General features: G+C 30.5%; 2 protein-coding genes across 2 annotated transcripts; both read left to right on the top strand.

Annotated features, from left to right (window-relative positions):
- The first annotated feature begins 291 nt into the window (after window positions 1–291).
- LOC103501809 (TPR repeat-containing thioredoxin TTL1) lies at window positions 292–4655 on the top strand. Its single transcript, XM_008465511.3, has 7 exons — window positions 292–1888; window positions 2264–2459; window positions 2563–2747; window positions 2832–3165; window positions 3255–3459; window positions 3573–3679; window positions 3788–4655. Exons 1-7 carry the CDS (start codon window positions 972–974, stop codon window positions 3938–3940), a joined length of 2097 nt encoding a protein of 698 aa, XP_008463733.1. The 5' UTR covers window positions 292–971; the 3' UTR covers window positions 3941–4655.
- Window positions 4656–8914: 4259 nt separating this feature from the next.
- Window positions 8915–11194, top strand: LOC103501807 (protein LIGHT-DEPENDENT SHORT HYPOCOTYLS 10-like). Its single transcript, XM_008465510.3, has 2 exons — window positions 8915–9764; window positions 10701–11194. The coding sequence occupies exons 1-2, from the start codon at window positions 9173–9175 to the stop codon at window positions 10706–10708; spliced, it is 600 nt and encodes a 199-aa protein (XP_008463732.1). The 5' UTR covers window positions 8915–9172; the 3' UTR covers window positions 10709–11194.
- The last annotated feature ends 6043 nt before the right edge of the window (window positions 11195–17237 follow it).

Genomic DNA, 17237 nt, shown 5'->3' with positions numbered 1-17237 from the left:
ATATTTAGAGCTTCTATTATTTGATATTGTACATTTCTATCCCATTGATAAAGATCGATTTCACATCATAAAATTATTGTTAAAATAAAAATATAATTTTATCCAAAAAAAAAAAAAAATATATATATATATATATATATATATATATATATATATATATATATATATATAGAAAAAGAGAGAGTGAAAAGCACGCGCTAACGGCAGAGAGTGGAAAAAGCTCAAATCTGGAAAGAAACAAATTATAAAAGCGAATTGTGCAGAAGAAGAAGAAGAAGAAGAGAGTTTAGTTGAACAAAGATAAGAATTTTATTTTCTTTCTTTCTTTCTTTCTTTCTTTCTTCTTTCTTTTTTTTTTTTTTTTCTACTTAATTTATTAAATAAAAGGATTTTATATTTAGAGGAAAATTATAAGGAAAGAAAAAGAAGAAAAAAACTGAAAACTTGTCTCGTGAAGCAGCAGGTGGAGTTTATGTAGTGTATAAAAGAGCAAAATAAATGTAAAAGTTCCTTTCTTTCTTTTTCTTCTTTCTTTCTTCTATCTCTCAAAAAAAACTCTGTAAAATCTCATCTCATCCTCCGTTTTTGCCTTTTAATTTGAGAGAAGAAGAATCAAAACTCTCTCTCAAGATTTCTGATTTTTTTTTTTTGTTTTTGTTTTGAGGAACTCACATTCATTCTTTGCTTCCTTCTTTAATTTCACGAGATCCCCATCTTCTTCAACCCCTTCTCCCTCATTTTTTTTTTCTCTTCTCTCTCTCTCTTTCTTAATCTGTTCTTCAAACACATTTCTTACGGGTCTTCGTCTACTTCTCGACGGATTTTGCTGAACTTTTTTGGGTCATACCCCATTGGGGATTTTTCCCTCTGTTTCTAAAGGAGGGGGTTTTTTCTTCTTTTCTGATTTTAATCTTCTCATTCTGTGTTGGGTCAACGGCAAAAGTGGATTTCGTTTTTCGGAAGCTTGAAAAATGTCGCATTCTGGGAATCCCATTTCCGACCTTCGTTTTGATCAACTTTCCGATCGCTTTCGTGATTCTGTGAGCTGCGAAGTTAACAAACCAGACTTTCGTGAGTTAGATCTGGGTTCCCCTGTTTCGCCATTGCGTACTCGTCACCAGACTGGTGGCGGCCCCGCTGCCAGTAGTAGTTCCAGCTCCTCTGGATCGGTTTCTGGCCGGAATGGACCCAACCCAGTTGCTAAAAGATCCGATTCAGGTCCTAATAATCACTCCGGTGAACTCTCTGGGTCGAGCGAGAGTAGCCCTACTGCCGCGGAGAGCCTCCGATCCATCGGAACCCCTAAGAATTTCAAGTCGGGTCATAATAGATCCGATTCCGCCTCTAATCATCCGTTAATCTATTCGGGTCAGTCTCAAAGCTCTGCTACTTCTCCCTCCAATGTGCTTCCCACCGGCAATATTTGCCCTTCAGGAAGGATCTTGAAGCCGAGCATGCCGTCTACGAATCGGAGCTCGAGGACTGACGTTTTGGGTTCTGGGTCGGGAAATTATGGCCATGGGAGCATAATGCGGGGACTCGGCGGTGTCAAAACCGGCGCCGTTGAATCGATTAGCAACACCTGTTCGAGGGCCGGTGGTGTAGGTGGTGGAGACTCGTTGAAGAGGGCGAAACAGAGTGGGGATCCGGAAGAGTTGAAGAGAGCTGGAAATGAGCAGTACAAAAAGGGGCATTTCGCTGAGGCTTTGAGTCTATATGATCGAGCCATTGCAATTTCTCCGGCCAATGCAGCTTACCGGAGTAACCGAGCGGCTGCCTTAACTGGTCTAGGACGGCTTGGGGAGGCTGTAAGCGAGTGCGAGGAGGCGGTGAGATTGGATCCCAATTATATTCGGGCTCATCAGCGTTTGGCATCTCTGTTTCGTAGGTGGGTTGAGATTTGAGATTGAAACGAAGATAAACTTTTTTTCTCTTTGATTTATTGACGGGGTTCGGAATGTACACTGCAAGGAAACGGTGTTGCTAGTTCACTAAACTTATGCTTAAGTATCTGTCTGTGATCTGCATTGAGCTAGCTTTTTGTTTGGTTCTTTTTGTAATTGAAAATGAATTCAGGTGTAAGCGATTTGAAACTGGAATATGTTGACATAATCATGTAGCTTTACAGTTGGTTGACTTGTCTGTGTTGTTTTGATGTTCTTGTAGCTGACTTGATGGTTTGTTTTCTAAGAATTGTTTATCTAGCGATCGATCGAACGATGAATATTTGGCTTATTTGTTATATGTTGATGTGCTTTTGCAGGTTAGGACAGGTAGAGAATGCTAGGAAACACCTTTGTTTTCCCGGTGTTCAGCCAGATCCAAATGAGTTGCAAAGATTGCAGGTAGTAGAGAGGCATATAAGTAGATGTGGGGATGCCCGTCGAGTTAGAGATTGGAAAAGTGTATTGAAGGAGGCAGATGCTGCAATTTCTGGTGGTGCAGATTCTTCACCTCAGGCAAGAGCCATTCAAATATATATTTTTTTAATTGCAAATTTTGATTTTCTCGTCATTGAGAATAAAAAAAACTGAGTTTGTTTGGTTGTTTATCCATCTACAGCTGTTTATGAGTAGAGTGGAAGCTCTTTTGAAGCTTCATCAGATTGAAGATGCGGAATCCAGCCTATTTAGTATTCCAAAGTTACATCCATCGACCAACTCGTGCTTACAAACTAGGTTTTTCGGAATGCTTTCAGAAGCATACTCTCACTTCATTCACGCCCAAATTGAGATGGCATTGGGAAGGTATGTTCTTACAATTTTAGCTTGAAAAGTACAGCTGCGAAACGGTTTTGAGAGAGTGGGAATTGGATAATGGATATGTTGCAGGTTTGAGAATGCAGTTACGGCTGCTGAGAAAGCAGGGCAGATTGATGCTCGGAATGTAGAAGTGGCAGTGCTGCTTAATAATGTGCGCTTGGTTGCTAGAGCTCGTACTCGGGGCAATGATCTTTTTAAATCAGAAAGGTATACGGAAGCTTGCTCTGCTTATGGGGAAGGTCTTAAGCTCGACCCTTCGAATTCAGTTCTCTACTGCAATCGGGCAGCTTGTTGGTTTAAACTTGGGATGTGGGAGCGGTCCATCGAAGATTGCAATCAAGCATTACTTATCCAACCAACTTACACGAAAGCCCTCCTTCGAAGGGCTGCCTCAAATAGTAAGGTAAATTGCCTTCACTTCGAATGCTGCTGTGATCGGCTTATTCATGAAAGTTGGGTTTTGTTTCTAACTCCATTTTGGATTGGCTGCAGCTTGAGAAGTGGGAGGAGGCTGTAAGAGATTATGAAGTTTTGAGGAGGGTGCTTCCAGATGACAATGAAGTTGCTGAGTCTCTATTTCATGCTCAAGTTGCATTAAAGAAATCTAGAGGGGAAGAAGTTCATAATCTGAAATTTGGTGGCGAAGTCGAGGAAGTGTCGAGCCTCGATCAGTTCAGAGCTGCCATATCGTTTCCAGGTATGGTTAAACGTGATTAAACTTGGAGCTTTTTTGGTTCTTGAACTCATAGACTATTCAAATAGATGTTAAGATTGCCCTTTTATATGATTTTCTTCTCCTTCCAATTGCAGGCGTCACTGTGGTTCATTTCAAAGCAGCATCTGATGTACAATGCAAGCAAATATCGCCATTTGTGGATATTCTTTGTCGTCGCTACCCTTCCATTAATTTCCTCAAGGTACATGTCTGTCTTATTCGCTTCATATCATCTGAACTATGTCTGTCTATTTAGATTGAAATGTAAACTTTCTCAAATATGCTATCTCCTTTCTATTTGTCATGATAGGTGAATCTAGAAGAAAGTCCAGCAATTGCAGATACTGAAAATGTAAGGATTGTACCAACATTCAAGATTTACAAAAGCGGCAATCGAGTGAAAGAGATCATATCTCCAACTCGTGATATGTTGGAGCATTCAGTGAGGTATTATAGCTTATAGAACTAAAATCTACTGATGCTGCCTGTGCTCATTTCCTTTAGCAATTCTCCTCTTCCTACCAAACTCTAAATCTCGAATACCTGCCAGAACTCCTTCCTACCTCACAAGGAATTACCCGATAACTGTGATAATTAGAAGGCTCGAAATAATCCCCACTATCCAACCAAAAAGAAAAAAAAAAAAGAAGGCCAATGGAGTCCAGAGAGAGATAGTATAGTTCATTTTTGGAGTTGTTCCTTATTCTATTCATTCATTCCTCATTGCTTTCTGGTTCCATCTTTTTTTCCTTCTCCCTATCATCTCCTCTTGTTGTTAAATATCCGTTTTCCCACAAGGTTTCCTTACTACAACACCCTTCAACTCAATTAGTCTCTATCACTTCCTAGACTTACCAGTCTACTCCCCCCGTTGTATCGAACTCGTAGAATCATCAAATCCCAATTCAAACTCAGCTACATTTTAGACAGAGGGAGAGAGCAAGAGAGAAATGGCTGTTGGTAAATGAGGATCTGTACATGTATATATGATATATACAAGAAAAAAAACCCAAAAAAACCAAAAACAAAAGGAGGAGGAAAGGGGTAGATGGATGAATGGATAAAATAGTATGGGGGATTTAGTGAAAAAAGGGTGAAAATACATTGTTACCATCATTGTTAGTTCTTCTGTTCTTCAAACATTTTCTCATTTAATAATAATAAAAAAAAAATCTTCATTTTCCATTGCTCCAAACATCTCTTCACCCAATACTTTACTGTTTTTTTCCTTCTTGCCTCATCAAAAGCTGATATTTATGGTTATAATCAATCAGAAGCATATTGATAGATGGGTCTCTGTTTTCACAAAAATGGTGGTGGTTTTTTTTTTTTTTTTTTTGGGGCGGGGGGATCATTTAATGGGGTGTAACATGAATATTATAAATGGTTTTTTGTTGGAAAATGGGTGTGAAAGTTTCCGAGTGTTTGAAGGAGGAGTTGGTTTTCTTAATAGGGGAGTGGGTTGGGTAGTTGGTTTTATTCATTGCACTTTTAAAGTTAGATTGTCCTTCAAAGCAAACACACCTTAGAAAAGGTTGGGCCACACTCTCCCAACTAAATATAAATTTAAAAAAAGAAATTAAAAAAGAGATCGAGAGAGAGAGAGAGAGAAAACTTTATTTATTATTAGTTTTATTTTGTTTTATTCTGTCAACCTCCCTTACTATAATATGCCATTATCTGATGGGTAGAGACTTAGAGTTGACTTAATTAAGGAAGAAACTCTATTTTGATTATAGAAGTTAGCTATATATAGTTTGCATATGCTAATTTGTTACAAAGGGTTATCGATCGAACTCTCAACGCCTACCATACTAGGGCTCGTGTTGAGACAGGCGTGACAGTGACAACAAGATGAGTATTTGAGGTAGAGCCCTAATGTGTCGATTCGAAAGGAGGATGTATAAAATTAGAATAAGATTGTGTAAGATTAAGGAAAATGGAGAAAGGGTCACATGTGGGGAAGGGGCATTCACCTAACATATTAAAATGTGGGGAAAAAAGTGAATGGTGGTCGCTTTTGAAGGAGCCTTTCAATGCTTCATTGCCTTGCCGGCTATGAATTGGTTGATTTGATTGATCTTTTTCTGAATTCCTAAATTCTTTTTCTTTTTCTTTTTCTTTTTCAAAAAAAAAAAAAAAACTTTTAAACTTTAAATAATAATCAACTATTCAATTCCTAAATTTAATATGTAACATGGTCTTTTACTTTCAAATATATAACATTGAAAAATCGAAGTCATCCTGTCATTTTCTGGTATGCAATGATCTGAGGTTTGTTTGGGGCAGGGGTTTTTAGTTTATATAGTTATTTCTAATTTGTGTGTGGAAGTGAATAGTTTGTATTCAAGATGCAAACTATCATAGCCCGGTTTGAAAAAATTTGTGTTTGCAATCTGAATTTAGGGTTTATGTATTTGGGTTAACCAAATTCTTAAGTATGTGTTTGGGGTGTATGGAACTGCATTTAGGCTTTCTTTTTAATTTTTCTTTTATATCATACAAATACTAGTACCTTAAATATCATATCCTATAAATGGAAATAAAAAAAGAAAAAGTTATTCCACTGATCTTATTATTCTCTGTTCATTTGGTCATTTTTGAGGTGAACCAATATTGTTGAACATGCACAATAGTGTATGTATATGTGAGATTAGGGTAAAATTTCATAGATTAAGTAAAAATAAAATCATATTTGAAGGTGTAGGAGGAAAGGCGAAAGCAACCAATTTTCCTAACTCCATAATATTGTAGAACAAATTGCATCCCCAAAGTTTTTTATTTTTTCAAAAGCAGTTCAAGAAGGAAAGTTGATGTAAGTGTGTTTTTCTTAAGGAGCTTGTGTTATTAAATTCAATTTTATAAATAAAAGATTCAGTGAGGAATTCTCTAAGTTCAATTTGTGAATGACTCTTTTCTCGAGATGTACACATTCCATGTCTTTATTTCTTAAAAAGATGGACTTAAATTTGAATAATAATTCAATACTAAAAGATAAAATACAATATTAGATATACTTTTTTATTAGATTCTATGTACCATTATTTATATTTATTTATGAGAGTGTAATTATGGAGATTGAGTCAAGTTTTTTTCCATTTAATTTGGGCTTGAATTTTTGTTTAAGGATAATGACCTAAAAGAAATGGGCCTAACCAAATTTCAAAACTTGTTGTAGCATTGTCTTAGAAAATAGACATGCAAATTAGTAGATGTGTTAACCACTTAATTATGATCATGTAGGCTTAGTTTTAAGCAAGTATAAAATACTCTACTACCTAACCAATGGTAATCTTGTATGAATGATACGAAGAATCCAAAGATTTTACAACGTCTAGGTGAGCTAGAATTATTTGGAAAGAACAAAAAAAAGGACATATTGTCCCAAGGACACTTATTTTCAAAGTTACAATGATTTAAGGGTGAGGAATGATATATATATATGTTTGTATAGATGGGATTATTATTCACTCAGTCATTCATATAGACAAATTAAAAGTATGAAAATCTTTTGGGATGATTGACAAAATGTGATGTGTTTGATGTGTAAATGAATCATATTGATGTGCACAATGGAATTGTTGTCCTTAAAAACTTAGACAAACTTTGACTCCTCGAGATTCTAATTCTATCGTTAAGAAAAACCTCTAACATAATTCAAGTGTTAAAGGTTGTTAGGTAATAATTTCGATTTCGTTTGATATAACTATTTTTTTAAAAAAATTAACTTTATTTTCTCTCGATTTCTTAGTCTTTTTCATTTTTCATAGGTAAAAGAACTTAATTCTAAACTAAATTCAAAATTCCAAAATTAGGTTCTTAAAAACAACGATTTTAAAATTATTTTTACTTTCAAAATTTTGCACGATTCTTAAAATATCGGTAAAAAATTTGATAAAAAAAAAAAAAAAAGACATTTAGAGGTAGGAATGATGTTTATAGCTTAATTTTTTTTTTAAAGAAATAAACTAATTTCCAATAATGAACCATCATGAATTGGTTGAGTACTCGCAATGGGAACATAAGAAAAAGCTAAAAGCGTAGAAGTTACAAGTTTAATCCACAGTGACTACTTATCTATGATTTAATATCCAACGACTTTCTTTTACGCAAGAAACAATACTTTTTTTTTTTTAAAAAAAATCCTTTTTCTATGCTAAAATTTGCTATACAAGAGAAAGGAAGCCTTTTAGAAACCCTAGAAAAAAGAGGAAAAAAAAAACATAATTCATTAACCTCATTTGTAAAATTTTCAATTCTCCCATCTTAATTAATCTAATAAAAAAAAAACATGTAATTTTATAAAATTTTCTCCTAATTTCAATTCTAACTAAAAATAAAATAAAATAAAGATAATTGAATGATTATTGAGGGAAAATAATATTTAGGGATAACAACAAAAGCAAACACTAAAAAGAAATCATTAATTAACTATTCCAAAAGCATTATTAGCAGTGCTAATTAAGATTATGGAAGATATTGCCCATAGTGCCATTAAATTAACACAATTAAGCAAAACAAAAAGAAGAAGAAGATTTTTTAGAATCCAATAATAAAGTGCCACGTGTTAACATAAAGATGGTTAGTCGGCCATTAATTATAATTTTATCAATTTAATTAATACTTAGGTTTTTATTTGGTCTATTGTTGTATCATTGCAGTCTAAACAAAAAGGAGTTTATATGTTCAACCAACTTATCATATTGATTAAAAAAATATTGTATTAATTTATCAAGATGTGTATTAATTTATTTGTTAAAATGAAAAAAGTTTTTATTATTAAATTCTATAAGGAATTAATAATTCATTTTTCACATTATTTTGTAGTCATGATCTTCTCACGTGCGGTTACATATCTATTTTTTTAAAAAATATATATATAATAATATTTGAGTGTATAATATATGAAGAGAAGAGTTTCACTTTTTAAATTGAAAGTTAAAATGTAAACCTTTGGATAAAGACATTAATTCACAATGACCTTATAAATTGTGAATGAAGTTTTCCTAGACAAAGATGAGATTTGCTATGTACTTCAAAATCATTCTTGTTCATATGTTCGAGTTTATTAATCATTATATGCACATATATTTAAAATGAGTGCGAGGAAAATATTCTATTTTAAATTTTATATAAAATTTTTTCGTTAGGTATTTTTTTTATATCAACTTTATGTTGGTGACGTGTTGAGTCCTCGAGAAATGGAGAATAGGAGACAAGAAACAAACACCGTTGATTTCTTTTCGAAGTTCCACATGTCAAATTTTCATTGATAGATCATTTTGTCTAAAATAAAAAAGAAATTAGCTTGTAATTAACCTAATTTCACGTTAGATTACAATTAATTACATAAGACGGAGTGATGATTAAATTTGGACGATTGAAAACCTAATTATTATAACACGAAATCATGTTATTGGAGAAAAGGGAATGGGTTATTGCCCTAATTAATATAGTACAATTAAAAGATGTGTGGGAGAGAGAGAGGGGGAAAAAAGAATTAATAAAGCATTTTGAGGTTGGACCATAGCATGTCTCCTCCATGATATGATCTAATTCTTTCATTTTCTTGTGTTTCCCCCCTTCTATTACTCCTCCACTCAACAAAATTCTTGTTCCCTTCTGATCTAATTCAACTCTACTCCAAAACATTTGCCTTTGTTTTGTTTGTAAAATCTAATCCTGAAGAGATCATATGTCAAGTAGTAAAGGCAAGGATGTTCATGAAGGTTCATCATCAAATTCCTCTTCTTCTTCGTCAGCTCTAATGGTTGTTGTTGACGATCAGAATCATCATCATCATCATCATCAACAACAACAACAACAGTTTGAACGAGGAGATGAAGCAGCACCAACACCAGTGATTAGTCGGTACGAGTCACAAAAGAGGAGAGATTGGTACACATTTGGACAATATTTGAGGAACCAAAGGCCACCATTGGCTATATCACAATGCAATTCAAGTCATGTTTTGGAATTCCTAAGATATCTAGACCAATTTGGGAAGACAAAAGTGCATTTAAATGGGTGTGGTTTCTTTGGAGAACCTGAGCCAGCAGGGCCTTGTACTTGCCCTCTTAGACAAGCTTGGGGCAGCCTTGATGCTCTTATTGGCCGCCTTAGAGCTGCTTATGAAGAAAATGGAGGCTCATCAGACACTAATCCATTTGCTAGTGGTGCTATTAGGGTTTATTTAAGGGAAGTTAGGGACTCTCAATCCAAGGCCAGAGGAATCCCATATAAGAAGAAGAAGAAAAAGAAGATTCCAATTAACACTCATCAACAAGGTAAATATAACCTATTTCAAATATTTATATATATATATGTGTGTGTTATTTACTATTGTCTAAATCAAACAAATCTTGAAGTACTAAAAATTTGAACCTTCGATTTTTAGATAAAAAGATTTGAATGACTAGTATATATATCAAATGCTTTATTTGTTTTCAGAACATGTTTGAGATTAATTTTGAAGTAGTCAAAATTATTTATTCATGTTACGTCGATCAAAATACATAGTTTTAATAGTTCAATATCAAAATAATATATGGTTTTATACTTCTCAATATGATTAAGATCAATGCATAGAAAAGCAAATGGACATAATATAATATTGTTTTGTTTTTATGTTATAGAAAGTTCAATGAACGGAGAATATATAAAATATAATAATTGTAATTTCAACTCTATCAAAATAAAGCTTTTAACTCAACGACAATTTAACATGATTTTTCTCCTTAGATGAGGTTAAAGGTTTGGAACGCATTTAAAAGCCCTAAATTTCATAATACATAAGCTAGGGTTTATGATGGGTTTCTTTAGAATATATATGATTAGAGGTCTAGAACAATTATTAGTGTTCTTTTTAACTTTTTCCTTAGATACCTTTTTCTTTTTCAAGAAATAATAAAATCATTTGTAATATTCCAAATAAATCAATAACTATTTTCATCCCTTTTTTTCTCATCCTTAACCTTTCAATTTATCGAGTATTTATTAGTAACTGATCATGCATTATATGCATGCTCATACGACACGAATATAGTATAGTAATAATATGTGTTGCAAATTAACATATACGAGAATGAAATGAAAAACAAAAAACGAATCAAAGCTAGATTAAGTGATACAATTCTAACAATATGTTTGGAATAAAAATGAAGATGTATATGAATAACTTTGTTGGTTGGTTAATTATTACAAATATTTAAAATTATTTTCAGGGGCCTAAGAGAAGGAGTAGTGAGCAGTTGATGTGTTTTTGGAGGGTGTCAGTTGCAATATGAGATTAAACAACAACACATGCATGCAAAAAAGCTCTTTTTGAGTTAAAAGTAATTTTAATTAAGTTGTTTTTTCTTCTTCTTCTCTCTTTTTTCTTTAATCTTTCTTATACCTTAAAAGCATTGTGGGTTTTTCTATTTTATTTTGGTTCTTCAAATTGCCAATTTATGGATCAAATATGGGTATGTTGCAAAATTACTCTCTTTTATTGCTTTTTTTTTTTTCTTTTTCCTTTTTAATTCACATAGAGATTTTGTGTCAATTTTATTATTATATCTATTTATTATTCAGCATATGGATGATTAGTTAATGTCATTCCTTTTTAAATATCCTTTAATTTTCTTCTCTTTCTCCCAGTGATCTTTGGTCATTTTGTAGATGCTATTTTTTTTATATATATATATATATAGCAATCAATATAATTAAGATTAAATGTGTTGTATATCGGTTTAGGCTTCGTTCGGTTATTATTTCATTCTTTTTTTCAGATTTAAGTTTATTTTCTTTGAATGTCTTACCATGATTTACATATTTCTTAAATACAATAATGGTTGAATAAAAATTACAAATTTTAAAAACAAAAACTCACTTTTTTAAAAACTAATTTTTTTTTGTTAGTTTAAGTAGAATATAGATAACAAAAGAAAAAGAAAAAGAAGTGAAATTAGTATATATAGATTTAATTTTAAAAAACAAAATAGATGTTTTAATTAGTTTATATATTGTTGTTGTTATTATTATTATGATAGAGGAAATTATGGTGTATGCCACTGAAACTGAAATGCAATTAATGGAGTATAGACTATAATGTCCCACACAATAATAATTATGACATAAATTAAATAGGATGGAATTTTGATATGATTTTTAATCATAACATTCACCTTAGGATTCCATTTTTAAAACTTTTCATATATGTTTCTAATATCAATGCTATACTTTCTCCAAAAACACAAATTATCACACCCTCCATCACCTTAAATATATTCATAAATTTAATGTGATTTTACTTTGCTTATTTCTCTTTTTCGTGTTTTATGAAACATTATTATATTAATGATCAAATTAATCTAGGTGACAATCATCATAATTCTTAACCTGTATATCGATTTAGTAATTTACTTATATACTTTTTTTCTGATGTATTGTGCTAAATTTATTAACCACAATGTAGCATTTTCAAGAACAAAGAGAATAATTCAATATAGCAAAACTTTATTGTTATTTTTCTAGTATATTTATATATATATATATATATATATATATATATATATATATATATATATATATATATATATATATATATATATATATATATTTCATCTTTATTATTGAGCAATTTTTAAAAGATCAAAAAATCAACCTCGACTCGTTTGTAAATGAATGGGTTTAACTTGGGATGGAAATAGTTCGGTTTGGCTGAACCGAAAATTTTAAAATTTTTATATATGAAACCGAACCAAACCATATTCGATTATGTTTGGGTATTTAAAAAAAACAATTCGATTATGTTTGATTTTGTTCTTTAAATTAAAAGCGGTTTGGTTTAAATTTAGTTGTACTCTTTCTCTTAAAGCATATATATATATATATATATATAGTAATTAAAAATAGTTCGATTCGGTTTTCAAATGTGAAACTGAACCAAATTAATTCCGTTTCAAAATTTTTAAAACCAAGTATGAACTGCATTTTTCGATTTCATTGAGTTTTCAATTTGGTTATAATTTTATGGTTTGAATGACCACCCCCACCCAACGGATCTTATATCTTAGCTTATGCTTTTAATACATGACTACTTCTCTACAAATATTATTTTCTAACTCTATATTTTAGCTCCTTTAAAAACCTAATTTGATTGCTAAAAGTATATTAACCGACATGGATGGAGTTATGATATGATGAGTACTATTTCTCCTCAAATCAATATTGAATTTGAAAGGTACCATATATATTTAGTAATTTTCAAATACTTTAAATCTTATTTTTTTTCTTTGTATTTTAAAATTTTTTTTCTATTTTGGTCCTTAAACTTTTTAAAATGAACAAAAGTTTAGGCACAAAAACAAAATTTCATATTTTACCAACGTAATATATATATATATATATATATAGTTACATTCTTAGGATTAGAAAGTAGACAAAGTGTATCAAAGATTTGTTTTGAACTCAAGAAAGGAAAGGTCCAAAACCATGTGAGGGTGTGGATTATAAAGGTATTGGACTCTAAAGTGAAAAACATACCTTTGCCAATTTTTATTTCTTGGACTCTCTTTTCTTGTGATGATCAATTCAATTCAATATGAGCCTCTTTTCTTGACTCTAATCTTCCAAAGTCCAATCAAAAAGCCCCCTTTTCCTCAATACACATAAACGTATTAAGTACTTTTCATAAATGCAAAAACCTACTGTACCCAACAAATTTCATATAATTAATTTTATCCACTATATCCAAAACTCACATGATCCAACACATGTCACGTTTCAAATCAAGAATTATTTTATTACTTAAGTCACGTCTATTCATTGAAATTCTCACCTTTTAGGTTAATGTGTATCAATTAGCAACCATCAATGTTGAGTTAAGAAAAATCTATAATTGAATTAATAACACGATGTCTCCTCAAATACCACGTGATAATAAATTTCCTGATGAAGCCCACATTTCATTGTAAACAGCACATATAAATAAATGTGACATATTTACTAATGAGATATATGGTTCTCATGATCTAAATAGTAACAACGAAAAAAGCAATAAAACCAACAAAGAACAACCACTTGGTTCCCCTAAAGGGAATACTTTATGTAACCAACAGAGAAGGGATTAATATCCTTAAACAATGGAACCCTCAAGCATTTAGAACTATACTCCTTATAAATAAACCCTAAACACTTACAATCTCTATCGCATTTAGCTCTACAATCCCCCACCTTCATCCGTCCTTTCCCATCATCCTTGTACGCATTCAAAAAATGCTCCACCCCCACTATCTTATGGTACCCGAATTTCCCCTTTCCGCCGCACGGCAGGGTCTTCGACGGCGCACAGCTCTCGCTCCACCCCAAAAGCCCTTTTGGGCTCGGACAAGCACAGTTATGATATGAAATGGAAGGTTTGATTTGGAGGGACTTGAGGTTTTGTGGTTATGGCCGGGAGAAGAATGGGGAAGAGGAAGAAACAGGGATGGGGAAGAGGAAGAAAGTGGTTTTCCATTTGCTAACAAACCTTTGGTTCTACCAACTTGCAATTCATTCATTTGAATGAAGTTAGGATATAACTTTCCATTTCAAAGGATACTACATACCAATAATTACCGAGTAAAAGCTCACTTTGACAAACTTAAGATGATTTCTAGATAAGCAACATAATAAGGATCCATTTGGGTTAGTGTTATAATATGAAGAATTAGTATTATAATAAACTAGTTTTATCATAACATGTGTTTGGGAGAATGATTTAAAAATGCAGTTTTACGTGGACAAGGTTATGATAGTAAAAATGTGTTTGGTGAAAGAGTTATGTAGATAGTGTTATGAAATTTATTTTTTTATACATTTTTTAAACATTTCTATTCTAAATCTAATACACAAATTTTGTATATTTAATTTTCCAAAATGTCCTATTTCTGTAAAATGTCCATTTTCAACCTTTTTTATCAAATAGATTTTTAATTTTTTTAATTCATATTCTAACTCCACTATACAAATTTTGTATATTTAATTTACGAAATCGTCTTGGTTTTCATAAAACAATTTGCCAAATCTTTTTTAAGTAATCATTAAGTGAGAATGATTTTTTTAAAAAAAATTCATATTCTAAATCTAGTACACGAATTTCGATATTTAATTTAACAAATAGTCCTAGTTTTCGTAAAACAATTTTTCTTGATTTGTTTAAACACGACTTGAAATTTTCAAATCGATCGAATAAATTAATGTTTTTTCTTTTAAAATAAAAATTATAATAAATTAATGAATATATAAAAATAAGGAAAAAGAAAGAGAAAATGCTACATTTTGTAAAAGTATGAACATAATTTGTTAAAATTTTAGATTTAAAATTTAATTGAAATAAATATTAAATCAATTGAATTTTTTTTAAAGAAAATTCTAATACATCTAAAGTTTAAATAATTTTTAAAATATTATATATATTTTTTTAAGTTATTTAAAAATTTAAAAATTATTTAATTTAATATTAAATCGTCTAATTTGATATTGTTTTGATTTTTTATAAATTTAATAAAACTTATTTTTTAGAAATTCATTTAACTTAAATTTGTCGGAAATAGTTTAGATATAGATAGATTAGTTTTAAAATAAAATATTTAAAAAGAATAAAAACAGATAAAATACATGAAATAATAATTTTTTTAAAAAAAGTTAAATATTAGGACTAAATGCCTAAACTAATCACAATTAATATTTAATTAAAATTAATTTCATAAATAAAATAAAATAAACAATATTCTTTTGAAGATCATTAAATCAATTAAAAACAAATGACATTTGATAAATAAAAGCGTAAAATTTAAAAATTAAATGAAATAATAAAACCATGGAGTTGAAGAAGGTTTAAGAAGAAGGAGAGAGAGGGAACCTTCTTCCAAACAAACAAGGGTCAGGTTATCATAACTCAATCCAATAGTGATAGCCCTTTGGCCAAACAGTCTCTAATATTTTACATATTGAATTAGTTACAAGATAAATTTAGCATTCATGTAAAGGACTAGAATAATGATATCAAATAGTGATAGATCTAATTTTGTTGACAGTAGTTTTATATAAAAAAGAACAAAAAAAATACTTTAGATTTAGCATGGGCCTAACTTGCAGTTTTGATATTGTGATCGTTCGTAATATATATACATATATAAAGAGTATAGAGTTGAGCAGCTCCTTGACTAAATGCACTTATGGTGTTCAATTATGTGTAAATCGACCTAAGATATATCATTTAAAAAATTTCTCCTCATTTAATGACCTTGAAGAAGGCAAGATCGAGCAAGTGAGTCACTCACAACCTACCGACCAACATTACTAACATTTATTCAAATAGTACCCCTTTTTTCCAACTACGTGGTTAAAATAGCAGTGCTTCAAGTTTTTTTCTTTTTCATTTTTTAAAAAGATTAAAAGAAAAAAAACTCTAAATCAAACCATTACACTTTGACATAATTCAATTAATATTATAATGTACTTTAGAAAGCAAAAAAAAAAAAAAAAAAAAATCGAATCAAGTATTTCTACTTGTCTCCAAACGTTGGAGATTACGTTCTTTGGGAAAAGGAAATAAATTTTTATCTTGAGTTTTTATTTGTGACATGTTCTTTGTATGGTTAAAAATATGATCTTTTTGCAATGTATACGATTGTAGTAAATTGAAGTTTTAGTATAAAGATCAGTCATTCAAACTTATGTTACTTGACCTAACTTCCGTTTTCTTAAAATGATAAATATGAATATATTTAAGAGCAATAAAAACTTAAACTCTTAAAAGATAATCTCCTAAGTTGGGTCCTAAAAAAAATTTAGTTATATATTATTGTTGATCCTTTAAATCACACTTACATTTTATTTCAAATAAAAGTGATTTCTATATTCTTTGATTTAGAGTTAGTACTCTACTCACATGTTTAATAATAATTATAAGTCTCATAAATATTTGTTCAAACAAAATATAATATAAGGTGTAAAATGATACACTTAGAAAAATGTAAGATTTAGAATTGATACGATTATTGTTTAGTATCTAAATCAATACCATACAATACGTTATTTGTTCGTTAATTATTTTTTTAATTATTAAATAAGAATAGTCTAGATATTAAAGTTTAATTAGAAGTAGACAAAATTGATCAATATGATAACAACTCAACTAACATGAATATAAACTTGTACTATCAACCTCGAGATTTGAATCGAGGAGTCTCTTAAATTTTATTCCTAAAAAATTTGATGGGCCTAAATAGGAGTAAAGCCCAGTAGGATCGCCATATGTTCCATTGAGGCCCGTATCCAAATTGGACACAATTTTTATATAAATATTGAGAACTTTCAATTATTGTCCAATCTCATTTTTATATCATATGAGAATTAGTATAATAATCTTCCAATGTGGCCATGTTTGTTTAATTAAAAATATTATAGAATATTGAAAATATTGAAAGTTAAAAATCAAGTTTGTCAATTTTAAAATAATAATGACAAATATACCAAACTATAATAATAAATAATAAAAACTTTCAAATTTATAATAATAAACAATTACTAACTCCGATCGAGGTATTTTAGTAACATCAAATTATAGACAAGTTTGATAAATCTATGAATAAAAAATAAATGTAAGTGAGAAATTTCTTAGAATATGTACAAAAGTTAAACTCCATTTAGTGCAAATTAAAAATTAGGAATGAAAATGTCACAACAATTAGCGATTTTAGTATGAAATATTCGATTCTCTAAACTCATAT

This window comes from Cucumis melo, chromosome 7 (genome assembly GCF_025177605.1).
Source record: "Cucumis melo cultivar AY chromosome 7, USDA_Cmelo_AY_1.0, whole genome shotgun sequence".
NCBI classification, from domain to species: Eukaryota; Viridiplantae; Streptophyta; class Magnoliopsida; order Cucurbitales; family Cucurbitaceae; genus Cucumis; species Cucumis melo.
This window is presented reverse-complemented; position numbering and strand designations above follow the sequence as displayed.